General features: G+C 51.4%; 1 protein-coding gene across 13 annotated transcripts in view; it reads right to left on the bottom strand.

Annotated features, from left to right (window-relative positions):
- ANK1 (ankyrin 1) overlaps positions 1 to 21,208 on the bottom strand; it is a 207,011-nt gene that overhangs the window by 79,417 nt on the left and 106,386 nt on the right. For 12 of the 13 annotated variants that reach the window (XM_045994143.1, XM_045994157.1, XM_045994165.1 and 9 more), the window contains exon 2: positions 12,236 to 12,337. In XM_045994143.1, the coding sequence (XP_045850099.1) occupies positions 12,236 to 12,337 (102 nt within the window). Of the gene's footprint in view, positions 1 to 12,235; positions 12,338 to 19,320; positions 19,654 to 21,208 lie in introns of those variants that run through there. The other variant, XM_045994174.1, reaches the window with a different exon arrangement.

Genomic DNA, 21,208 nt, shown 5'->3' with positions numbered 1-21,208 from the left:
AAAGAATGAAAAGATAAATCAATGAGGGAGGAGGAAAAGCTCATCCTCCAATAGAATGCCAGCTAATAAATGTAGTAGAAATGACCAAAATGGAGAATCACTTTCTGGAACCATCACAGCAGCAGCTGATATAGGCAGAAGGTATAGGTGTGTGCCAAGGTTGGTGGTTGGAACTTTGATGAACAACAGGATATTGGCATTATATAAGAATATCCGCCCCCGCAACACACACAAAATACTGATCAATGATAAAGGGAAAAATCAATGACACCAACAGATGACCAAGGTTAACATCACCAGTGGTGGAAAGGGGGCATAATTTCTAGGGTATTCCTACCAAGACTGCACTGCCTTGGTCTGGCCATAAGGAAACATCAGTAGACAAACAGCTGAGGTTCAGACTACAAAATGGAAACTACTGGAAACATCCAAGACAGGCAAAGACTTGAGGAAACATTCCAGACTGAAGGAGACTGAAGAGAAATGACAACTAAATACAGTCTGGAGATACCCTAAGAATAGAGAAAGAGAGAGATAATTGGGAAGCTTGGAGCAGGCAGGAAGGGAAGAAGAGAGGGGGAAGCCTGGGGAAAGGCAGGAAGGGAGGGAGACGGGACGAGGGAGAAAAAGGGAGGGAACAAGGGAGAGGGAGAATAATTTCTCATTATCTAGACAGTTAGCAAAATTTTAACGGAGTCTGTAGATGGTTGTGTGGCATCAATACTGATTTCCTGCTCTGGAGGCCGGAAGGGTGGTTATGCGGGAAAGTGTCTTGACTTTGCAGTGGTACACAATGGAATGTTGGGGTGAGGGGGAATTATGTCATACATAGTTTGTATTTTAGATAAACAGAAAAACAGGAAGAGCAACTGCAATAAAATGGCAATAGAGGGTCTAGGTGACAGAGCTGTGAGAATTCTTTGCATTGTTCTTGCAACTTTTTGACAGGTACAAAAGCATTTACAAGTTTAGCAAAGAAAGCGAGAGGTAGGAGGGAGTAGTGGTAGATGAGAAGAGGCTGTGAGGGGAGGGACCAGCGTGGTGAGGAACCCTGGGCTCTGGTGGTGGTCGGAGAGGACGGGGGTCCATTAGGGTTCCAGCGTGCCTCCTGACTCAGAGCCAGAAAGGAGCTGAGCACCCAGGACCTCCTGTTTCTGAAGGACCCATGAGGTCTGAGTTTTCCTGGAGGTTTGAGATTATTCCAAGATGGAAGCACCGGAGAGCAACCACACAAGACCGCCGAGAGTGGGAACCAGCGGATGGGGAAGCCTGTCTGGGAGGCCAGGCAGCACCTCCCGCAGAGCCATCCCCCCAACCCCTGCCTTGGTCTCACCTAGCGATCCAAGGGCTCCCTGGAGACTGCTTGGTGGGAAAGGTCTGTTAAAAATAGAGGATTCTGGAATCCAATCAACCAGAAGCCAGGAAGAGCTGAAGCAATTACCATAATCCTGGTGGAAAATCACCCCAATCTCCTTTGTCAGCCTGTCCTTGTCCCGAGAGTGGGGAGGGAAGAGGAGCAGAAATGGAGAGATGGCCCACACTCACGTGGGGGGCGGGGTCCACAGAAGGAAAGGAACAAGACCGGCTCTGAGCCCTTGGCCCTCCTCTGCTTCATTCCAACCCAGATTTAACTCTCTTACCCAGGCAGCGAAGATCCAGCATACGAGCTGTTAACCAGGAGGGAAAACACTTGAATGGTTTTCATTATCTTTAAAAAAAATTGAGAAGGAAAGAAAAAAAAGAAAAGAAAAGAAAAGAAACTCACACTAGTCAGAGCCCTGAGAGGAAATGAGTCAACCCGGATCACCTTCTCTCTACGCCGGGGACACAAGGTACGCAACCCCCACCCCCCCACCCCCGCACTGAGCAGTGCCCGGGCTCCCTGGCAGCGGCAGATTGGAGCCACTGCAGGGGCTGAAGGCCCCCCGGGGAGCCTGGAGCAGGAAGTGTGAGCTCCAGTTAATGAGAGACACGGACTCTGAAATTCAGCTCAGCAGCTAAGAATATCTCCTGTGGACTAGAAAGAGTTTCTATGTCCGAGACCTTGGCATTCCTTTAAAAGGATAAAAAGAGCCAGACCTTCAGAAGAAGGGCGGGGGGGGGGGGGGTGTGTCAGAGGACAGAGCACTGGAGAAGGAGGTGAGGTCTCTGAGGTGTCCCCCTGATGTGTCCCCGAACCTTTCGGTATTTTCAAAATGATAGAATTGCCCTCATCCCCTGGCTTCCCCTTAATTCCACAATTCCGTGGTAAAACAATGCAACAGCTTTCAGAAAACAGTTAAGACATGCGTGTAGAGACACACAGAAGGTACGACGAGACTCACACCTCAAATTGTTCACAGTGATTTTGGGGAGGGAGGCATATGGGGAAACTTATAGAAGACATTACATATTTCTGTATAATATAAATATTTTTTAAAAGACTTTATTTATTTATTTATTTGAGAGAGTAATCAAGAAAGAGAGAGAGAGAAAGAGAGAAGGAGCTGGGGAGGGACAGAGGGGAAGGGAGAACCAGACTGCCATTGAGCGAGGAGCCCGATGTGGGACTTGATCCCAGAACCCTGGGATCATGACCTGAGCTGAAGGTAGTTGCATAACCAGCTGAGCCACCCAGGTTCCCCTCATGTACATTTTTAAGCAACTACCATGAAGTCATTTTATTGCTAAATTACAAATCACAAAGCAGTGAACATCAGGGACACAGTTGTCAAAAACAACAAAAATTTCTATAGCGAAAGATTCATGACCAAATGAGAAGAATCTCAGGCAAATTCACATGCATAGTCTACTCCAATGAGAAAGAACTGGAATTGTGTGTTGTGTTTAGCATTTCCTATAATAACCAGAGAGGCAAATCTTCCTTGAAGGCCCACATCAAATGTCATTTTTCTCTGGGACTTTTCCTGTCCCCTTCTCTTTGCCACACTGTGCCCTGTTTCCAGCCTCCCAAAAGTGAATTGTTCTCTCAGCTGTGTCCCCAAAGCCCTGGGGATAATCTTCCAGGCCCTCACCCTGTGAAATTGCTTTGATCTGCTCTCATGTCTGTGTCTCTCAAAACAGGACTTTGTGTGGTTCCTCACCTTTGGATGGTAGGTTCTAGCACAGGGCCTGGCCCATGGCACATGCTCCAAAAGTGTTTATAGAATCAGACACAATTTTGTGCAGCCTGACCCATGCATGGTTACCTGGTTTTCTCAGTTTCTCCCAACTAGGAACATCACATCTGTTCCTCGTATTGGAAATCCATAGCAATCAAAGCCTAATGTGGAGTGTGGTGGGTGGTGGGGGGGGGGGGGTTGTACTCTCCTTAAAACACATTCCAGATCATTCTTGACGATGCCATTCACCCCCTTCCTGGTCCCTAGAATCCCAGGGACGTCCCTGCTCCTGTCACTGAACTGGTGAGTCAACTCCTTAACCGGGAAGGAATGCATACTGAAAATGAAAGCAGCTCAGGGAGGGCCTCCCAGGGGAGTAACGGGCCGGCTGCACAGCTCAGCCCCGTGGCAGACACCCGGGACACGGAGACCTGGGCTGGGAGCTGGGAGCCCCTGGCCCTTGTTCTGGAAGACTCTTGCCCTCTTTGCCTCCCACAAGGGTGAAGTGAGGTCACGCTGGGGAATGGCAGGGGAAAGCAGAGACACTGCAGAGCTGGGATCTATGATTATCAAACACCGTGGGTCACTTTGACTCATGACAAGTCATCAACTCACTTTCAAACTACAGATTAGTCATGACGATCACCCAGATGAACACCACATAGCTTATCAGCTGAGATGCAGTAACAATGTACCTACTGATATTAATTCAGGGGATAGGGGTTTTCAGTCCCATCTTTTTTACTAAATACCTTTTCGAGGAGGAACCAGAACTTCCAAGGACTCCACAGTGCTGGGCTCGGGGGAATCTGGTTGCTTCTCTTGTTCCAGCGCCCACGGCAGACCACCCCTCTCCCTGGCAGGGGCTGCACTCATACACTCTTCCCTTCCTTCAGTGCTATTCCAGACCCGCGCCATGGCAGCACATTTTAAGGGGCTGGATATTCCCACCCTCTCCATGGGGACGCTCTCTGTGTGAGCTGGGGGTGGTTCCAGGCACAGTCAGGGGACTGAGTGCCATCTCTGTCTGTCAACAGTTCCTACGAAAAAGATGACAGAGAAAAGTGACACACTCCATATTCCCACTGACCTAGACATAACCTCCTTGGACTGATCGACCACCATCCTCGCCGCGGTTTTTTTGTTTTGTTTTGTTTTGTTTTTAAGATTTTATCTATATATTTGTTGGAGAGAGAGAACACAAGCAGGGAGAGCCGCAGTCAGAGGGAGAAGCAGACTCCCTGTCCAGCAGGGAGCCTCATGCCAGACTCGATCCCAGGACCCTGAGATCGTGACCTGCGCCAATGGCAGGCTCTTAATCGGCTGGACCACCCAGGCATCCGCCAGCCTCACCTTCTTTCACTTCATCTATCCCAGCATTACCTATCTCCCTGCTGCCAGTGCCCTCCACCGCTCCTGCCTTCGCCTGGCTCTCCCTTCCCACGGCAACTCCACATTCCCATTTCTCCACCTGGCAAACTCCTACTCTTCCTGCAAAGCCTCTTTTGACTCCTTGGTATTTTAATCATTTTTCCAGACCAGCAGCAATGTGAGAGCAGGCACTCAGACTTACTGCCCCCCGAGCAGCCAGCACATAGCCTACTGGAGACTCTCAGCGATCATTTGTTCAGGGAATGCCATCACTGAAGGGAAGCCTCCTGTGCCTGTTCTGGCCAGCACTCGTGACACTCAATTTGTAACCTCCTATGTACAAGCTGGACTTGCTTTCCCAGCCTCTGAGCTCTTCAAGGGAAGGGGATGAATGAAGTTAGTCTCTGGCAAGGAACTTGGATGATTCCTTGGAAGTGCTCGACACACGTTTGCAGAATAAATGAAGTTGCAGAGAAACTTAAGGTGGTTCTTACCGCCAGCTCAGCGAATGCAAACTCATAAAGCCCTGAAGATATTCCAAGTAACCTCTAGACCTCAGCTTTCTGAGTTATAAAGTGAGAGTTGAATGTCATGACCACCTCCTGGCTCGAAGGCTCTTTAATTTAGAAAGGTAGCGATCATCACAATCGCCAGAGCTCAACAAATCCTGACCAAAAGACTTGGCACGTGGCCGCCGTGGAAAAGATTCCTCTAGAGCAGAGACTATTGGAAAAGGCATTCCATTTACTCGAAATGCCTAAAACCCTTTACCTTCAAGATAAACCAGTATCCAGCAGTGATGGGCTGCCTGTGGAAGGCACATGTGGAAATTCAGAGAACATTAAGGGAAGGCGCGTGCTGTCCCATGCTTTTGTTGGTTGTGTTTCAGCACTGGAAAGCACTGACGTTTTTGCGACCCTTCAGATGGTCGAGCTGCCATACTCCACACTTATTGTTGGGGCTGGTGCCAGCATCGGAGCCACCAGCAGGCACGAGAGTCATTGGCCCTACGAATGATTATCTCACGATGCAGTGACAGCACTCAAGGGCGCTTGGGTGGCTCAGTTGGGTAAGCTTCCGACTCTTGATTTCAGCTCAGGTCACAACCTCAGGCTCTGGGCTGGGCATGGAGCCTGCTTAAGGTTCTCTCTCTTAAAACTTTAAAAAAAATTTTTTTTAAAAAGTGACAGCACTCAGATGGGCCAAGTGTCACATACACAGCTTGAATCATTGGTGGGTACAACAGGCTTAGCCTCTACCGACTGAATTTATAGAGCACATACTCTATGCCGTCCAGAATCCTGGTGAGGAGCACCGAATAGAGCAAATCCCTCTCTCCTTGAGGGCCTACATTTTAGTGAAGGAGACAGGTAACTGAAGAGACACGCAGAGGCATAGTAAGTCTTGTGGTACTCAGTACTCAGTACAAGTCAAGGGGACAGACGATGCCTGCAACGCTTCAGGAAAGCTCTCTTCTAACTCCCTGCCTTATGCCAGCACTATAGACATCAAGGTTTCTCTTTTGGGTGTGAAATTTTCTCCTGGAGTCACAAGTAATGTTCTTTCCTATCAGGAAGGCCAATGGAGACAGTATTCGTTAGAGTTATAAGAATAGAAGAATGGGGTGCCTGTGGGGCTCAGTGGGTTAAGTGCCTGACTGTTGATTTCAGCTCAGGTCCTAATCTTGGGGTCGTGGGGTCAAGCCCCACATAGGGCTCCATGCTCAGCCCCTCTGCCGCTCCCCCATGCTCTCTTTCTCTCTCAAATAAATAAATAAGATATTTTTAAAAATTAAAAAAAAAAAAAAAGAGGGATGCCTGGGTGGCTCAGTCAGTTGAGCGTCTGCCTTCAGCTCAGGTCATGATCCCAGGGTCATGGGATGGAGTCCCACCTCAGGTTCCTTGCTCAGCAGGGAGCTTGCTTCTCCCTCTGCCTGTGGCTCCCCCTGCTTGTGCTCACCCTCTCTCTCTGACAAATAAGTAAATAAAATTTAAAAAAATAAATTTATAGATTTGTTTTAAAAATTTAAACAAAAAAAAGAAGAGAAAACTAAAATGGTGAGGGGGTTTGCCTATGGAATCACAGCTCGTGGTTCCCAGTGGAGCATCTGCGTTCACCCAACAATTCTAAGAAATCAGGAGAACAGAGACTCTGACTTGTCCTCCTCTTTTCATTTGGTTAACTGATAAATATGTAAAGTCAACCGGATCATCCCAGAAAATGCATTTTTTACTGCTATGGCTGCCATAATAAAATATTTTGATTTGATATAAGTAATAATTCCGGAAATTGGACACACGAATTGGTACGTGACACAGCCCAGGGCTGAGCAGGTGGACCCCGGCTCTGACACGCCCCTGTGTCGTGTGTGCTGAGACACAAACTTAGGGAGGTGAGTCGTCTGGCTCTAACACCTGAGCGGTCTCTCCATTATTCCCAACCACGTGTGGGATCTACCTGGTCCATCACCTCAGTCCCCCAACCAGCCTCCCTGCCTCGTCTCTGTGCCTCAACTCGACTCTCCATCCAGCAGCCAGGGCTGGCGATCACTTAAAAACCCAAATCAGACGGAGTATCCCTCGCGTAATACCTTTCAATGGCTTCTCATCATCCTTGGAGTAAGACCCAAGTCCTCACCATGGCCTACAAGCCTTTCACCATTTGGCCTTGGTAATTTGAACCACCTCCTTGCCTAGCACTTTTCTCTTTGATCATTCCATGGCAGCTACCCTGTCCTGCTGTTCCCCAAACACCAACCTCATTCTTGACCTCAGGGCCTTTGCACCTGTTTCCCCCTCTTCCAGGATTGCTCTTCCCCAGAAACCATGTGGTTCTCCTTTATTTCTTTTGAGTCTCTCAACAGTCATCTCCTAAAGAGGCCTTCCTTACCTACCCCATCTGCAACAGGCACCTTCACTTTTCTCCTCCATGCTACCGCTCATTAGCTGACCTTATCCATTTGCTCATTTTCTTGGTTAGGGCCTGTCCTTTCTACCAGCAGATAAATGCCACAAGAGCACAGGCTTTGTCTATTTTGTCTATCTTGTTCAATGCCTAGAATAGCAGCTGGCACAAAGTAGGTGTTTAATAAATACACGTGGACTAACCCCCACAAAGACACTGGTGGGATTATGTCCAACATGTCTCTCGTCCCTGTTTTCACCAGCCGATGCCAGCATCTGACTTCCTCGAATGCCGAGTGACTTCCAAATAGCTGTCTTTGTGCTGGACCTCTTATCTGAGTGACAGGCTTAAATATCCAATTGCTTACTATATATCTTCACCCAGATTCCTGGAAGACTCCTCAAGACTCCTCAGCAGGATCTCTGTACAGCCCTGACGGCGTGTCCTCCTGCTTCCACACACTGAGCCCACCCCAGTGCTCCTGTCTCTGTGAGCTGTGTCACCCTCCACCCCCTACACAAGGCAGACACCTGAGGGTCATTCTCGAAGCCTCCTTCCCTGCTTTCTCCCATGCCATTTCACCACCCAGGCCTGTCCACCTTGCTCCATCTCTGCAGCCACGACCCCTATCCCAGCTACCACCATTTCTCTCCTGGACTGGTGTGACTGTCCATAACTGGCCTCCCCATTTCTAACCCTGGCCCTTCCAGCTGTCTTCCAAGCATGGCCAGTGCACTCCCCCAAAGCACACCTCTGATCATGTCAATCCTGAGCTTGAGTCTGTGGCCTGCTTCCCTCTGCTCTTGGGATAAAGATTGGAAGCCTTAATCTGGCTTCTGTAATCAGGGCTTGCAAAAACAGCTGGACAAGTCATGAAAAGCTGAACTGCCTCCATTCCTCGGAGATTCCTGGAATACCTCCAAGAGCCATGGCCTCGAGCTCTCAAGCGCCCTCCACCCCTGCTGCTCCCGCCACTCTGTCCCCTCCCCAGATTCTTCCCCTCCATCAGCAGCTACAGTGTGGCACAGCAGGTGAACACCACCCCCCCCAACACACACAATGTGTGCACACACAGATGTACACAGACAGCTCTGGTCCTGGGACACACTATCCCGACTGTGGTGACTATCACTGCTAGCCAACTGTGGTGGCCATCACCCCTGCCCATAAGGCCCAGCAAAATCCTGAATTCACCTCTGCAGCCTCATCTGGAGCCCTTTGCCTCTGCACTGCAGCCACTCTGGCCTTCCTTAAACTTTCCGTGCTTTTTCCCTGCCTCAGGGACTTTGCACAGGCTGTTCTCCATGATTGGATTTTTTTTTCAAGATTTATTTATGTATTTGAGAGAGAGAGAGAGAGAGAGAGCATGTACACAAGAACAGGGAAGGGAAGAGGGAGAGAATCTTCAAGCAGACTTCTACTGAGCGCCAAGCCCACGGGGCTCAATCTCATGACTTGAGACCATGACCTGAGCCCAAATCAAGAGTCAGATGCCTAACCGACTGAGCCACCAAAGGACCCCCATAACGGAAATGTTCTTCCCTTCCTTCGCTTCATTAACTTCTACTTATCCCTTCCTCATGGTAACCTTCTCTAACTTCCAACTTTACGGCAAGTCTCATATATTCTCAAAAAATCCTATGCCTTTCCTCCAGAGTTCCAAACACACTTCAGTTTGCCTCCTACTCATGTGCTTACTTGATGGCTGGCTCTCACGACCAGGAGACTACAATTCAGAGAAACTGAGGACTGGGACTTTTCTGGGTACTATTCAATTCCTAAGGCCTAGCACTCCATCCGCATCTGGTGATACATGGGAAGACAGTGGATCCTTGGGTCTAAAGCCTGTCTATGGCTTGGCTTAAGGAAAGCATCAGGCATTCATACAACGATACGGATGATGCTGTGTATGTGTGTGTCCTTGTGTGTGAATCTGTTCTTTTCTATAAATAGAATAATGACGATCAAAATTAGTAGACATAATCCATGCATTAAGGAGACTGCCCTGAATATTCAGATGTCTCTTACATAAGCCAAGAGTTCCTCTTCTCACACTGTTTAGCGTAATTACTTCCTATTACGACAAGCAGAACTATTCTTTCCACAAAACATACTATCTGAAAGTGTGTTACTTATATAAGGATTAGCGTTTGCTGTGTTCCTGCTATCACCGTCCACCAGCTCAAAAGATTCAAGCCAGGGCCCCAGGACCGGGGCCTGTTTTTAGCGTCTCAAAACAATGAACGCAGGTTCTGAGCAGAGCATGCTCTGGTCCCCTCATGGCGCCAGCCCTGCGAACGCTGGAAAGCCCCAGCACGGTCCCCAGGGCTGCACTGATGTGTTTAATGAGGGTGTCAGTTCGGCTGCTGTCATCCCTCCCTCCCCCATCCCTGCTCTATTCTTCCCTCCAGAGCACAAGACCAACCACCCTCCGGTTGGCATGATGGGAGCTGCACAGGCTCTTCCCCGGGACCTCCTTTACCTGCGGCAGCCATGAGCAGGAGACCTGCACAGCCCAAGGTCCTGGGAGCCAGGACAGGGGCCCTGGGGATTAGCCAGCCCTGAGGGGCTTTGCAGGACCCCAAATACTTCCCTTTCTGCCCCCTTGACATTCTATCCTTGCTTGCAGCCATGTCCCCTCAGAAAGGAGGCCGGGGCTGAGCCAGGACCGCAGACACCCATCTGGGACTGGAGCTTCCTTTCAGTGTTCGTGGGGCTCACTTGGAGCCTGCAGAAATAGTGTCATAAAGTGCAAAAATGCCTCGGGGACTGCTGGTCCCTGAGCCCAAGATTAACCCCAGAGGGCCCCCAAGAGAGACGGGAGGGGGACGAGCCAGTGACACCCAGGGCCTCACCAACAGGAGACCAATCAGGACAAAGCCACTTTCCTGGTGTCATCAAAATCTTCCAATCTCACACCGAAAATAAGCCCTGGCTCAAGGCTTATGAGCGTCCGGTTGTCCCCATTTCTGCTAAATGGATTCCTCTGAGAGCATCTTAACCCTTGGAAAGCCTCTTGAAGACTCGGTGCTCCTCGGACAGAGCTACACTGCAGAGAAGCCCTCCTCTGCCTTTCGGCTGCAGAAGCCTCAGAACTTCCCGGGTGGGCAGAGAGAGACATCTCCCGGTCTGTGGGGGGCTGGGAAGACACAACCACAGCTGCAGAAGCAGGAGGCCCCTCTTTTGAGCCACTCCGACCCCAGGACTTGCTCCTTGCTCCATATTTTTCTCCCCCATCCTCTTCCCTTGAAAGAAATGGGTTTGCAGTTTCGATCTTTTTTCCAGAGGCCCCCTATGCCTGGGCTCTGTGTGTTTAGTGAGCATCACCGCAGATGTCCTCACTGTGTGTCGGTGCACTTGGGTCGGAGGGGTGGGAGAAAGGGAGGAGGGCTTGCTGCCCCTACCCCATCCACAGACTCAAGGCCAGGGCACATGCTTGTCTCCCCTCTGAAGTTCACTGCCATGGGCTTCCTATCACACCTACTTTGTATTTCCTACCACACCACCTGCTCCAACCTCTCAGATCTTTGAGCTGTGAATTTACACCACAGAGGACCGACTGAATCCAAATGGGGTCTTGCTCTGAGAGAAAGAACAAGTGGAATGTTGCGTTTTTAAGCAAGGTGGGGGGGCAGGGAGAGGGAGAGGACAGGTGGTGAGAAGGCAGGGGGGACAGAGGCACGTGGGCTTCTGGGAACTTGCCCCTGCTAGCTTTAAAAGCAATCTAGTGCACTACAACATGAGCCTTGAAGACGCTACACTACATGAAAAGGACAAATACTGTGTGATTCCAACTTGAGGAGGGACCTAGAGCAGTCGGAGTCATAGAGACAGAACGTCAAGTTGTGGCGGTCAGGGGTTTGGCAGGGCAGGGATGGGGAGTTACCACCTAACAGACGCAGTTTCAGCTCTGCAGGAGGAACAGTGTTCTGGAGATGGATGGTGGTCCTTGTCATACCACAACACGAATGTACTTTATTCCATATGAACTGGACACTCAAAAATGGCTTAAGATGGTAAATTCCATGTTATGTGTATTTCACCACAATTACAAATAATTTGCTGATTAAAATGGTTAAAAAAAAAGTGTGATTGGTGAAAGTATTCTAATTAGAAACTGATTGAGGACAGGTGCCCCATTAGTTTAATTGGCTGGCCAAACCAAAACCAAATCAAGGTCATCCAATCCACGAGCTCAAGCTATACCCCTGTTCTCTTTCTCGATGATAATTTCCTCTTTGTTCAGTCAATTCCTAGCTCTCTGGCCCCAAACCTGACTCTTTGCCCTCTGCTCTGTTCTGAACACATGAAGTTTCTTACTGCCCCCACCTGTCACCAAACACACAGTTGAGCCCCGGGAACCTCCAGAGAAGCTGTTCGAGCCACGCAGCTCTCAGCCTGAGCTGGCCTCGCTTTCATCAACACCTGACAGAGGAAGGGAGGCGCCATCACGACTTCCTTCTCAGCACAGCGAGAACCCACAAAGGCTGCTAGTAGACAAAGGAGATTTAATGTCACTACCAATACCACATCCTTCAAAGGCCCTCTCTCCTGCCCCCCTTCAAAGGCCACATGTTCTAAGACCACAGCGGGAACCAAGGCCACTTCTGAAGGAAGAGGCGGCAGGGGATGGAGCCTGGGCCCAGCCCACACAGTTCGGGCATCAGTCCTTCTCCATGGGGCCCCAGACCGTGTCTGGGATGTGAACACCAAGGTTAGGGCCTTCAGCAGGCAGAAACCCTTGGGGATTTTTGAGGCCACTGAGAAAAGGTTAATAGAGTTAGATTAAAGCTGTCAGGAAATGGCACCGGGCAAGAGCCTCTCTTCAGAGACCATGTGCCTGTCCCCACCCCACGTACCTGGTTACAGGTGTTAATGTCCACGCCGTTCCGCAGGTGATCCAAAGCTTTGTCCAAGTTACCTGATCTTGCCGCCCTCAGAAAGCTGGTAGCAGCGTCGGCCTGTGAGGAGAAACGGGAGGCTGTGAGTGAGCTCTGTGGGAGGACTTCAAGACCCCCTTCAGGCCCAGGGCTGCGAGAATGGGCCTCAGTTTTGGTGACAGCCACCACACCCTCCTATTACGGCTCACCGGTGCCTCCCCCAACACCCGGTGCCCACCGTGGTACCCAGGCATGGGACGGGCCTAGAGTCCCTGAGTAGACGGCCTTCAGGTCTGTAACAGGAGGCTGCTTCGAGCCCACCCTCCCTTTTTCTTGGTATCTTTATAAGCAAACACTTGGCTGGGGCCTATGATGGACCAGCCTTTGAGAAGGAGCCCGGTCCAACCGTGAACGTTCAGTACTGCCTGGCGTCCTGCTGCTTCCATGTCCCCAAGGGCTCCTTGTTCTTATGGACGAGCCTAGAGCACAGAGCCCCTGGCCCCAGGGAGTCACAGATGTGGGCATCACAGGGACCTTACAGGTGCACCTGGCCACTGTTTTGTGGGTTGGTTTTTTTAAAGTACACAGCACCTAGCACTTACTGAGCACTAAGAACCATTGCCAGCCCCTCACGCTTACCATCTGTTCACATATCCCTGAGATACACATTTAATACTCATTGTTTGAAAACTCCAAGAAGGAGTACTGCGCTCCCCCTTTCACAGATGAGAAGCCAAGGGGCAGAGAGCGGGCGCGACTCGTGCAGAGTCCCGTGGCAGGCACAACACGTACCCTGGACTCACACGCACACAGCCTGCCTCTGAAATCTATGAACTTGACCTCCTTGCTCTGCTGCCAACTTAACGTGAGCTTTGGCTGGCAGATGCCCCTCGCAAGCGCTCGTGAAGGAGAGTAAAACAATTCCTTTCCACGCCACTGCTCTGCCACTAACACCGTGGCCACCGAGACCCTGCCACCGAGTAATACAGGCTACTGCAACTGTCCTATCAGCACAAGTGCTGAGCCGTGTGCTTGGCACGGGGTGTGTGTCCAGGTGGGCAAGGGCTGTCACGTGACACGCCACGCATGAAGTCCCCCAGAAGACCCACCCACACCTCATGGTTCCCTCTCCTCGAACGGGTACTCTGTCTGTCTCCCTCCTTCACGCTTCCTCCTCAGAGACCATGCTGCGGTGGGCAGAATGGTGGCCCCAACAGATACATCCGTGCCTGAATGCCTGCAAGCTGGCATTTGGAAAAAGAGCATGTGCAGATGTAATTAAGTTATAGGTCTTGAGACAAGACCCATCTAGATTACCCAGGCTGGCCCTAAACCCACTGACAAGTATCCTTATAAAAGATCCAAGAGAAGGGACACACACTCACAAGAAAACCTGATGGAAAGACTGAGGCGAACATCAGCGCGGCGCGGCGCGGCCGCAAGCCAAGGAAACCAGCAACCAGCAGAAGCTGGAAGAGGCAAAGAGCAGACTTTCCCCCCGAAAGCCTCCACAAGGAGCACGGGCCTGTGTCACCTGGATTTTGGACCTCTGACCTCCGGAGAATAAATTTCCGTTTTCCGCCAGCATCCTGAACACGGTGTCAAACAAGAGTCTGCAATTAAACCCTGATCCCCTCCCCGGAGCAGGGCCAGGTGTCTTTGCCAATCAAACCATCAGTCCACAGCAGAAAAGACTTTCTAGCCGCGCAGACACTACCTTCACCCTGGAGGGCTGTCCTGTCCCTTCCCTCTTGCCACCTCCAGCCTCCAGGACGCCGCTAGAAGATCTGCTTCTTTCCTCTGCCTCCCAGCCAGCCCCGCTCCACCCCTGCCTCGCTGATCTCCCGACAGTCCTGATTTCCTGCCAACCCTCTCATATTCCAGGTCCCCCATGCCCTCCCCACACATCCCACCCCATTCTGTAAGCTCAAACCCAAGCTCTGCGTCCACCTGTTCACAACATACACACACTTGGGGGGAGGGGGCGCCCGGAGGAGGCGCCTGGATGGCAGAGTCGGCTTTGTGTCCGACTCTTGGTTTTGGCTCAGGTCGTGATCTTGGGGTCTTGATATAGAGCCCCAGTTGGGCTCTGCACTCAGTGTGGAGTCTGCTTAAGGCTCTCTCTCCCTTGGGGCTCCTGGGTGGCTCAGTCAGTTAAACATCTGCCTTCATCTCAGGTCTTGCATCAGGCTCCTTGCTCAGTGGATCCTGCTTCTCCCTCTCCCACAGCCTGCTGCTCCCCCTGCTTGTGCTCTCTCCAACCCCCCCATCAAATAAATAAAATCTCAAAAAATAAAAATAAAAAAGGATCTTTCCCTCTCCTTCTGCCCCTTCCCCCTCTCTAAAATAAATAAACAAATCTTTAAAAACAAAAAATGAAAAAACCATACACACACTTGGATCTCACTGCCTCCAACACAGGGGGCAGGGAAGCCCCTTCCTCCTTCCTCCTTTGTCCTCCCAGGCGGTCTGCCTCCAGCCCCACACCCAGATTACTCCTGGGACCCTGAAGCTGTCCTTGGATACTCCATATCAACCATTTTTAAATCTAGAAATAGGAGCTTGATTTTTTTTTAATTTTAAAAAATGTATTTTAAATACATTGTTGTCTCCCCATTGTTGTTTACGTCTTGGGGCAAAGACCAAATCTTCTACATCTTTGGAAATCCTTCAGAGCGTGAAATGTCTGCTAAGCTACAATCCCCCTTGGCCGAAAACACAAGGCCCCTAGCGTCCCCTTAGATTCTCGGCTAGGCTTCTGAGGTGGGGCAACTATCCCAGAAATGAGGATCGCTCTGTTGGTTCCCCGTGAGCTAGATTCCCAGAGAAATCAGACTCAAGGAGTAGTCGCTCAGAGAAATGTCTGTTTATACCTGCTGAATCAGAAATTCTGTCTGGATTGAACTGTTGGGAAAAATAACTGAATTTTCCCCCAAGAATGAGAGTGTTTGAGAAACCTATCCCACCTACCCAAGCTGCCTTCTGCAGCACATAAGAGCATTCAGGTTGGAAAGCTGAGCATGGCAGGAAAAAACAGCGCAACGTGACACAGCGGCAGCGTGGCCGTCCGGGGTACTGACTCCAGGCAGTGAGGCACAGTATTTATGAAAGACAGATGAGCAAATAAACAGAGGGCAGGGAAAGCCCAGTCGGGAGTAGGTTGTGGAAAGTGAAAAAGTATGTGGTTTGTGCACTATAAGAATGGAATTACAACAGTCATTATCAGTCATTGGGCACATGTCTTTCCAGCATGGTATCTGTCCGTCCTTACCACAACCCGGGAGGTAGGTACAGTCATCATCCACACTTTAGAGTTGATAAAGCTGAGGTCTGGAAAGGTTAATAACTTGCCCGGGTTCTGCAGTTAGCACTCAGGGATTCAGCCATTTCATTGCCCTTGACCCCGAGATGCATCTCCAACAATTTTAAACCTGGGGCAGCCCCAACAGATTATGGGGGCTGGGAGGAGCCACATGTCTTTGCCAATCAAAGAGTCAGTCCACGGCAGGGAAAGGGTCCCTGGTAAGTCCCAGCTCTAACTCTGAGGGCTATGGTAAGCCCGAGACAGGCCCAGTCCTTCTTTCTGGGGATAGTAAGAATAAAGTGACTGGCTAAAGTCACCTATATAGTTAGAGGTGAAGTTCCATTGCTACGGCCTTTTCATTTTCTGTTTGGCCTTCTCTGGCCTAGAGTAGTCCCAGGATCCTCAGGGTATCTTACAGGTGAATTATAGATAATGGTGTCACTCCCACAGTGTATCACTCAGTTTAATTGTACAATATATTTGCTGAGCTCCTATTTCAAGTCCAGGATTCTGCTAGGGCAAAAAGAAATAGAATAAAAAATCAGAACATGGGTCCCTACCCTTACGATTTGAAAAACAAAGTGACAGAGTTATAAGGGGTCATTCGTGCACACACGCACTCATTGATTCATTCCGCCAGCTTTTAGTGAGCACCTCCTAGGAGCCAGGGAATATTTAAGCCATAGAGCAAATGACCCTGCTTGGAATATGAGACCCATTCTCACCGCCTTGTTCTTCCGAGCCCAGGCTGCCCATCTATCTAATTCAATTACCTCCAAGTCAATGACCTATCCCAGGTGCAATTTCCTGGTGCATCCAAGAATGGTCTGTGTAATCCAATAGGGCAGAAAGAGAGTCAAATGAGTCCAACACATTCCATTTAGAATGTTTACCCGAGTAGACACTAACCAGAGAAACAATGGCAACAGTGACAAAACGCTAACCAGACTCTCTCTGGGCTCTGATAAATTGGAGCAGGATTTGTGGCCCTCCCCAAGTCCCACCTGTCCCTGGGATGTGGGGCAGCCTCAGAGAGGCCTCTCTGTTCGAGGAAACTAGATAGAGGGCCTGAAGGAGGCTGTTCGCTGTGTTCCAGAAAATCAGTCCACAAGGACCCCGAGCCCTGCATCACACCCAGGAGCTGCCCGCCCCTCTGAGCACCCCACCAAGGCTGCCTGCTCGTGTCTTTGCCCCTTCCTCATCTTGAGCTTCATTTTGATCTAATTTTACCAGTGAGAAAATTGCTTGCGCCTGTGTCGAGGGCAGGAAGGTGTGTACATGCTTTGTTGGTTTCTTGGCCCACTTCCCTGCTGGCTAATCCACGTGATGTCCCTGAACTTCCTGTCACAGCAAACTAGATTTGCCTTTTTTTTTTTTTTAATGTTATATTTATTTATTTGAGAGAGAGCACGAGTGAAATGTAGGGACAGAGGGAGAGGGAGAAGCAGACTCCCTCCGGAGGGAGCCCGAGGCAGGACTTGACCCCAGGACCCTGGGATCATGACCTGAGTTGAAGGCCGATGCTCAAGCAACCGAGCCACCCAGGTGCCCCAAGTCTATCCTTCTAAATCCCTTACTATGTTTTAGACACTTTACATAAATCAATTCATTTGCTCCTCCCAATAATCCCAGGAGGCAGGTGACTTATTGTCTATTCTACATAGATGAGGTGCGTGAGTCACAGAGAAGTTAAGTAACTTATCCAAAGTCACACAGCTAACATATGGCTTGGCCAGGATTTGAATCCAAGCAGCCTAACTCCAGGGTCTTTCTCTACACCCCATGTGCTATGCTGCCCCATGGGCCAATCACTTTTAGGGCTCGTAATGTTCCTTTCCAGTTCAGCTCCGGCTGGAGGAAGCCTTCCACCTGTGCTCCGAGGCCATGCCCACCTTGGCCCTCACTTCAGGAGGAAGTAACGGAAGGGAAAGGAAGGGCCTCGAGTTCCCATCAGGACTGCTTAGAAAAGGGAGGTGAACCCTTGGTTACCTGAGACACCCAGACTATTATTAAACTTGCACTTCCTGAGTGGGGTCATACGAATATAGCAATAGATAAGCAGCCCAGGGGGTTCAGTGTCCTGGGAGGGAGAGGCCGGAAGCACACTATGAAATGTCAACGTGTCTGAACACATGAGCGCGGAAGCCTCCATGAACCGAAGAGGCCAAGCACAGCTGAGTTTCAGGCTGAGGAAGAGAATCCCAGGGCCTCTTTGTACCTTCTCTGGGGCCTGAGTCGGTTCAAGTTTTCCCAGGACAAATCATGAATTACTTTCTCATGGTCTTTTAGTGCAAAAGTCAGGTCTAAAAAGGTGAATGGAAACTGAGCTAGTATCAGTAAACAGCGATAAGATAACAGAAATAAGATAATATCTCTTTCCCTAGGGGCCTTGTTTGAGCAAAATGCAGTTTCTTTAACAAGGCCAATGTTAGGACTCCCAGGAAGAGATTTCCAGATCCTTTGAGGTGGGGGTGGGGGGACAAGCCCATCCACCAAGTGTCCAGTGACAAAGGCAGATGGCAGCTCTAGACGGAGAGCTGTCGGCTTGTGTTTGGGGATTGAACTCCACGTCTGACAGTTCCTTCATACGCAGCACCTGGCTATTCCTAGGAGCCCCCGTCAGGCCTGGCAGGAAGAACAGCTATCGCCAGCGGGCACGCCCTTCTGTGTGGCCTATGCCTTTATCCCACCGACTATGGAGAAACACAAGTGGCCCCTGGGCCACAGCGTGTGTTTTCGTTAAGTTTTCCATTTTTCTTTCCAGAAAGTTGTGTGGGGAAAGCTCCTGAACTCTCTCCAGGAGCCCCAGCCTGACTACCTTTGGCAAAGGTAGAATGGAACATATTAAAGGTGTCTTTAAGGTGTCATCAAAGGGGCAAGCAGGAGTCTCGGGTTCCCTTATCCCCTCCCAACGCAACTGCCAAGCCCCTGCACTTCCTGCCTCTGCCCTTGGTGGCTGGTGATGCAGGGATGGGTGAGGAACCCGAGTGGACCCCGATGCTGGGAAGATCTGGGGTGATCCCGCCCTGCCACTTGATGCTGTGCCCAAACCTCAGTTGCCCCATGGCCAAAAAGGGGACGACACATGGCTAGCTGGGGGGCCGCGAGGATGACAGGGTGTCGGGAAGGTACCTGCTCCCCAACACACAGCAGGTCGGTCTGTCTTCTCATCCCCATTCATTCTCGCTACCTCCAGGACCTAGGAGCATTGCGGGTTTTTTAAGGTTGAGGGGTCAGATGTGCGGTGGGCAAGGCGGCCCCCTCTCCAGCCAAGGCCAAGGCCAAGGCCAGGGCAGTGGCATCCCCGCGGGTGCTGGCGCGGGGTGGGTCCCCAGCAGCAAAACAGCTCCGTGGGACTGTCCTCCGGGGCGAGGGGACGCGGCCTCCGGCGTGGGCCCCGTGCGCCCCGGTCTCCTCCCCTTGCGCTCCCGCGTGCGCCCGCCTCACCCGGGCGGGCACAGGTCGGGCCGCCTCCCGCCACCGGTCCCTTCGCGGCGGCAGCAGCCTCCAGGCCAAAGGAATTTTCCTCTGGATCCTGCTAGAAGCCTGGGCGCCCGGCCGGCGTGAGGCAGCAGAAGGGCAGCCGGCGCGCGTCCCCGCACCCGCCCGGAAAGTTGGCGCCCGCCGAGCCCGGCGGGACCCGCAGCCCGCGGCCAGGGGCGCCGCGGCCAGGGGCGCCGCGGCCCGGACCCCGCACGCCGGCGGCCCAGCGCGCGCGGAGCTCCCCGCCCGAGCGGCCGCGAGCAGGCCGTCCACTCACCGCAGGGTCTGGACCGGACCTGCCCTGTCTCGCTGCCATCGTCCGGCGCCCGCGCTGAAATCCGAGCCCGGCTCCCTGCTCCCCCTCCCCCGTTATCTGCTCGGCCGCGCGGGGAGCGCCAGCAAGTTACGCGGCATCTGGCTAAAAATACAGGCTCCCTCCGCTCGACTCGGGCTCGGGCTCGGGCTCCGGCCCCGGCGCGGGCTCCGGCGCCCGGACCCTGCCCTCGCTCGCCCGCCCTCCAGCCAGCTAGCCAGCCGCTAACGGGATCTCTTCATTTTCTCTCCATTATTATGTCAGATGGGAAAGTTAATGCGAAGCAATCTCCGGAGAGAAGGCACCTGCTGCCAAGCCCAGCGGAGGGGGTGCGTGGAGGGTGCGGTGGGGGTGCGGTAGGGGTGCGGCCCGAGCTGCAGGTGCCGGCCGGCCGGGCGGGGAGCGAGCGTCCTGCCGCTGCAGAAGGGAGGCACACACGTCCAATGGAGGTGAGGAGCTCCAAGCTGCAGGGCGCTCCCGCCCTGCCTCCCGCCACCCCGACTGCCCTAGTGAACGGCCCTGGAGCCTGCAAAGACCGCCAGGGTGAGCTCAGCAAAGTCTATTTATGCCCCATAACCAATTTGCATGTTTTGAGCTCTTACACCGTGTCCTGAGATACCGGCTAATCAGCCTATTCCAGATTCTGCCAGAGAGCCGCGATGCAAAATGAAGCTGAGAGGCAGGACCCAGATCTGTTACTACCATCTCCCTCATTCCTCCAGTCTGAGGGGGTAGGCTGGAAGAAGCTCCCAGTTTTCTGTTCCGGGACCATCCTCACCTGAGGTCATTTCAGAGACAGATGTCAAAAACATGTTGGGGGCGGGGGGTTGTGCGGGAGGTGGTTAAGCCTTGGGGTGACCCCAGATTGTTAAGAACAGGTGATGATAAGTGATCAGCAAAAGCAATGCCAGGTAACTAGGTCCTGGGTGAAATTGCTTCTTCAGACCATGGATGTTTTATATCGCCAGCCCGGATTCCCCTTCGCTCAAATAGCATCCGAAGATAATCCCAAACGCTCTTTTCCACCCCTCATCCCCTGACGTGGGTATGATAGAGCTGTGTGCGTTGGTGAGGAATTAATGCACAGAGCACCCGTTAGGTGATGGACACATTGCCTTACCTCAATTAAGTCCCACAGTCACCCCAAAAGGTAGACGATTCTATTATGGTTGTAGGGACCAAGAAACGGAGCCCAGGGAGATAAAGGGTCAGGACCACGGTCGCCACTAGTAAATGGAGGGTCCAGGGGACCCAGAGCCCATTAACAGCACTGGCAAGATTCCTAACAGAAGTGTACTCGGGGCCAGGAATAGATAATGTGGGGCGTGCTCCTGAAGGTTAGAAACAACTCTGGGTGTTTTCCAAAGCGAAGTGCTCTTCAAAGCTGTTCCAACAATTAAGGCAAAGTCCCAAATAAGTGGGAGAAATAAAAATCAAGAGAAGAGGCCACTATATTGTCAAAAAAGAGTGATCTGAAGTATATAATGCAACTAACTCTCCCCCACAGGGGTGAAAACACTGGTATTTGAAGACTGCGACATCGGAACGTTCCGGGTCCGAGAACTTCAACATCATTCGAGGATAAAATTCAGGCCAGGCCACTTCTGCGAGGGGACTGGGGAGCACCTGTCCTGCTGTACCAAAGGGCAACGTGTCTGGGTGGGGGAAGTCACCCCAGCCCCTTTCTCCCCATGCAAATGTTGTTAAAGCACACATCCCTATGGGGTTTTTGCCCCACACCTCTTCAAACTGCCACTCAGATTTGCTAAAATCCTCTATGGAGAGTGCTTCAATTAATAAATTATGGTTACTGGAACAGCCCTGATCATAGCCCAGTGGAACAGCTCAAGGG

This window comes from Meles meles, chromosome 2, assembly GCF_922984935.1.
Source record: "Meles meles chromosome 2, mMelMel3.1 paternal haplotype, whole genome shotgun sequence".
NCBI lineage: Eukaryota > Metazoa > Chordata > Mammalia > Carnivora > Mustelidae > Meles > Meles meles.
The sequence above is the reverse complement of the archived record's forward strand: the minus strand, read 5'-3'. Positions and strand labels throughout refer to the sequence as shown.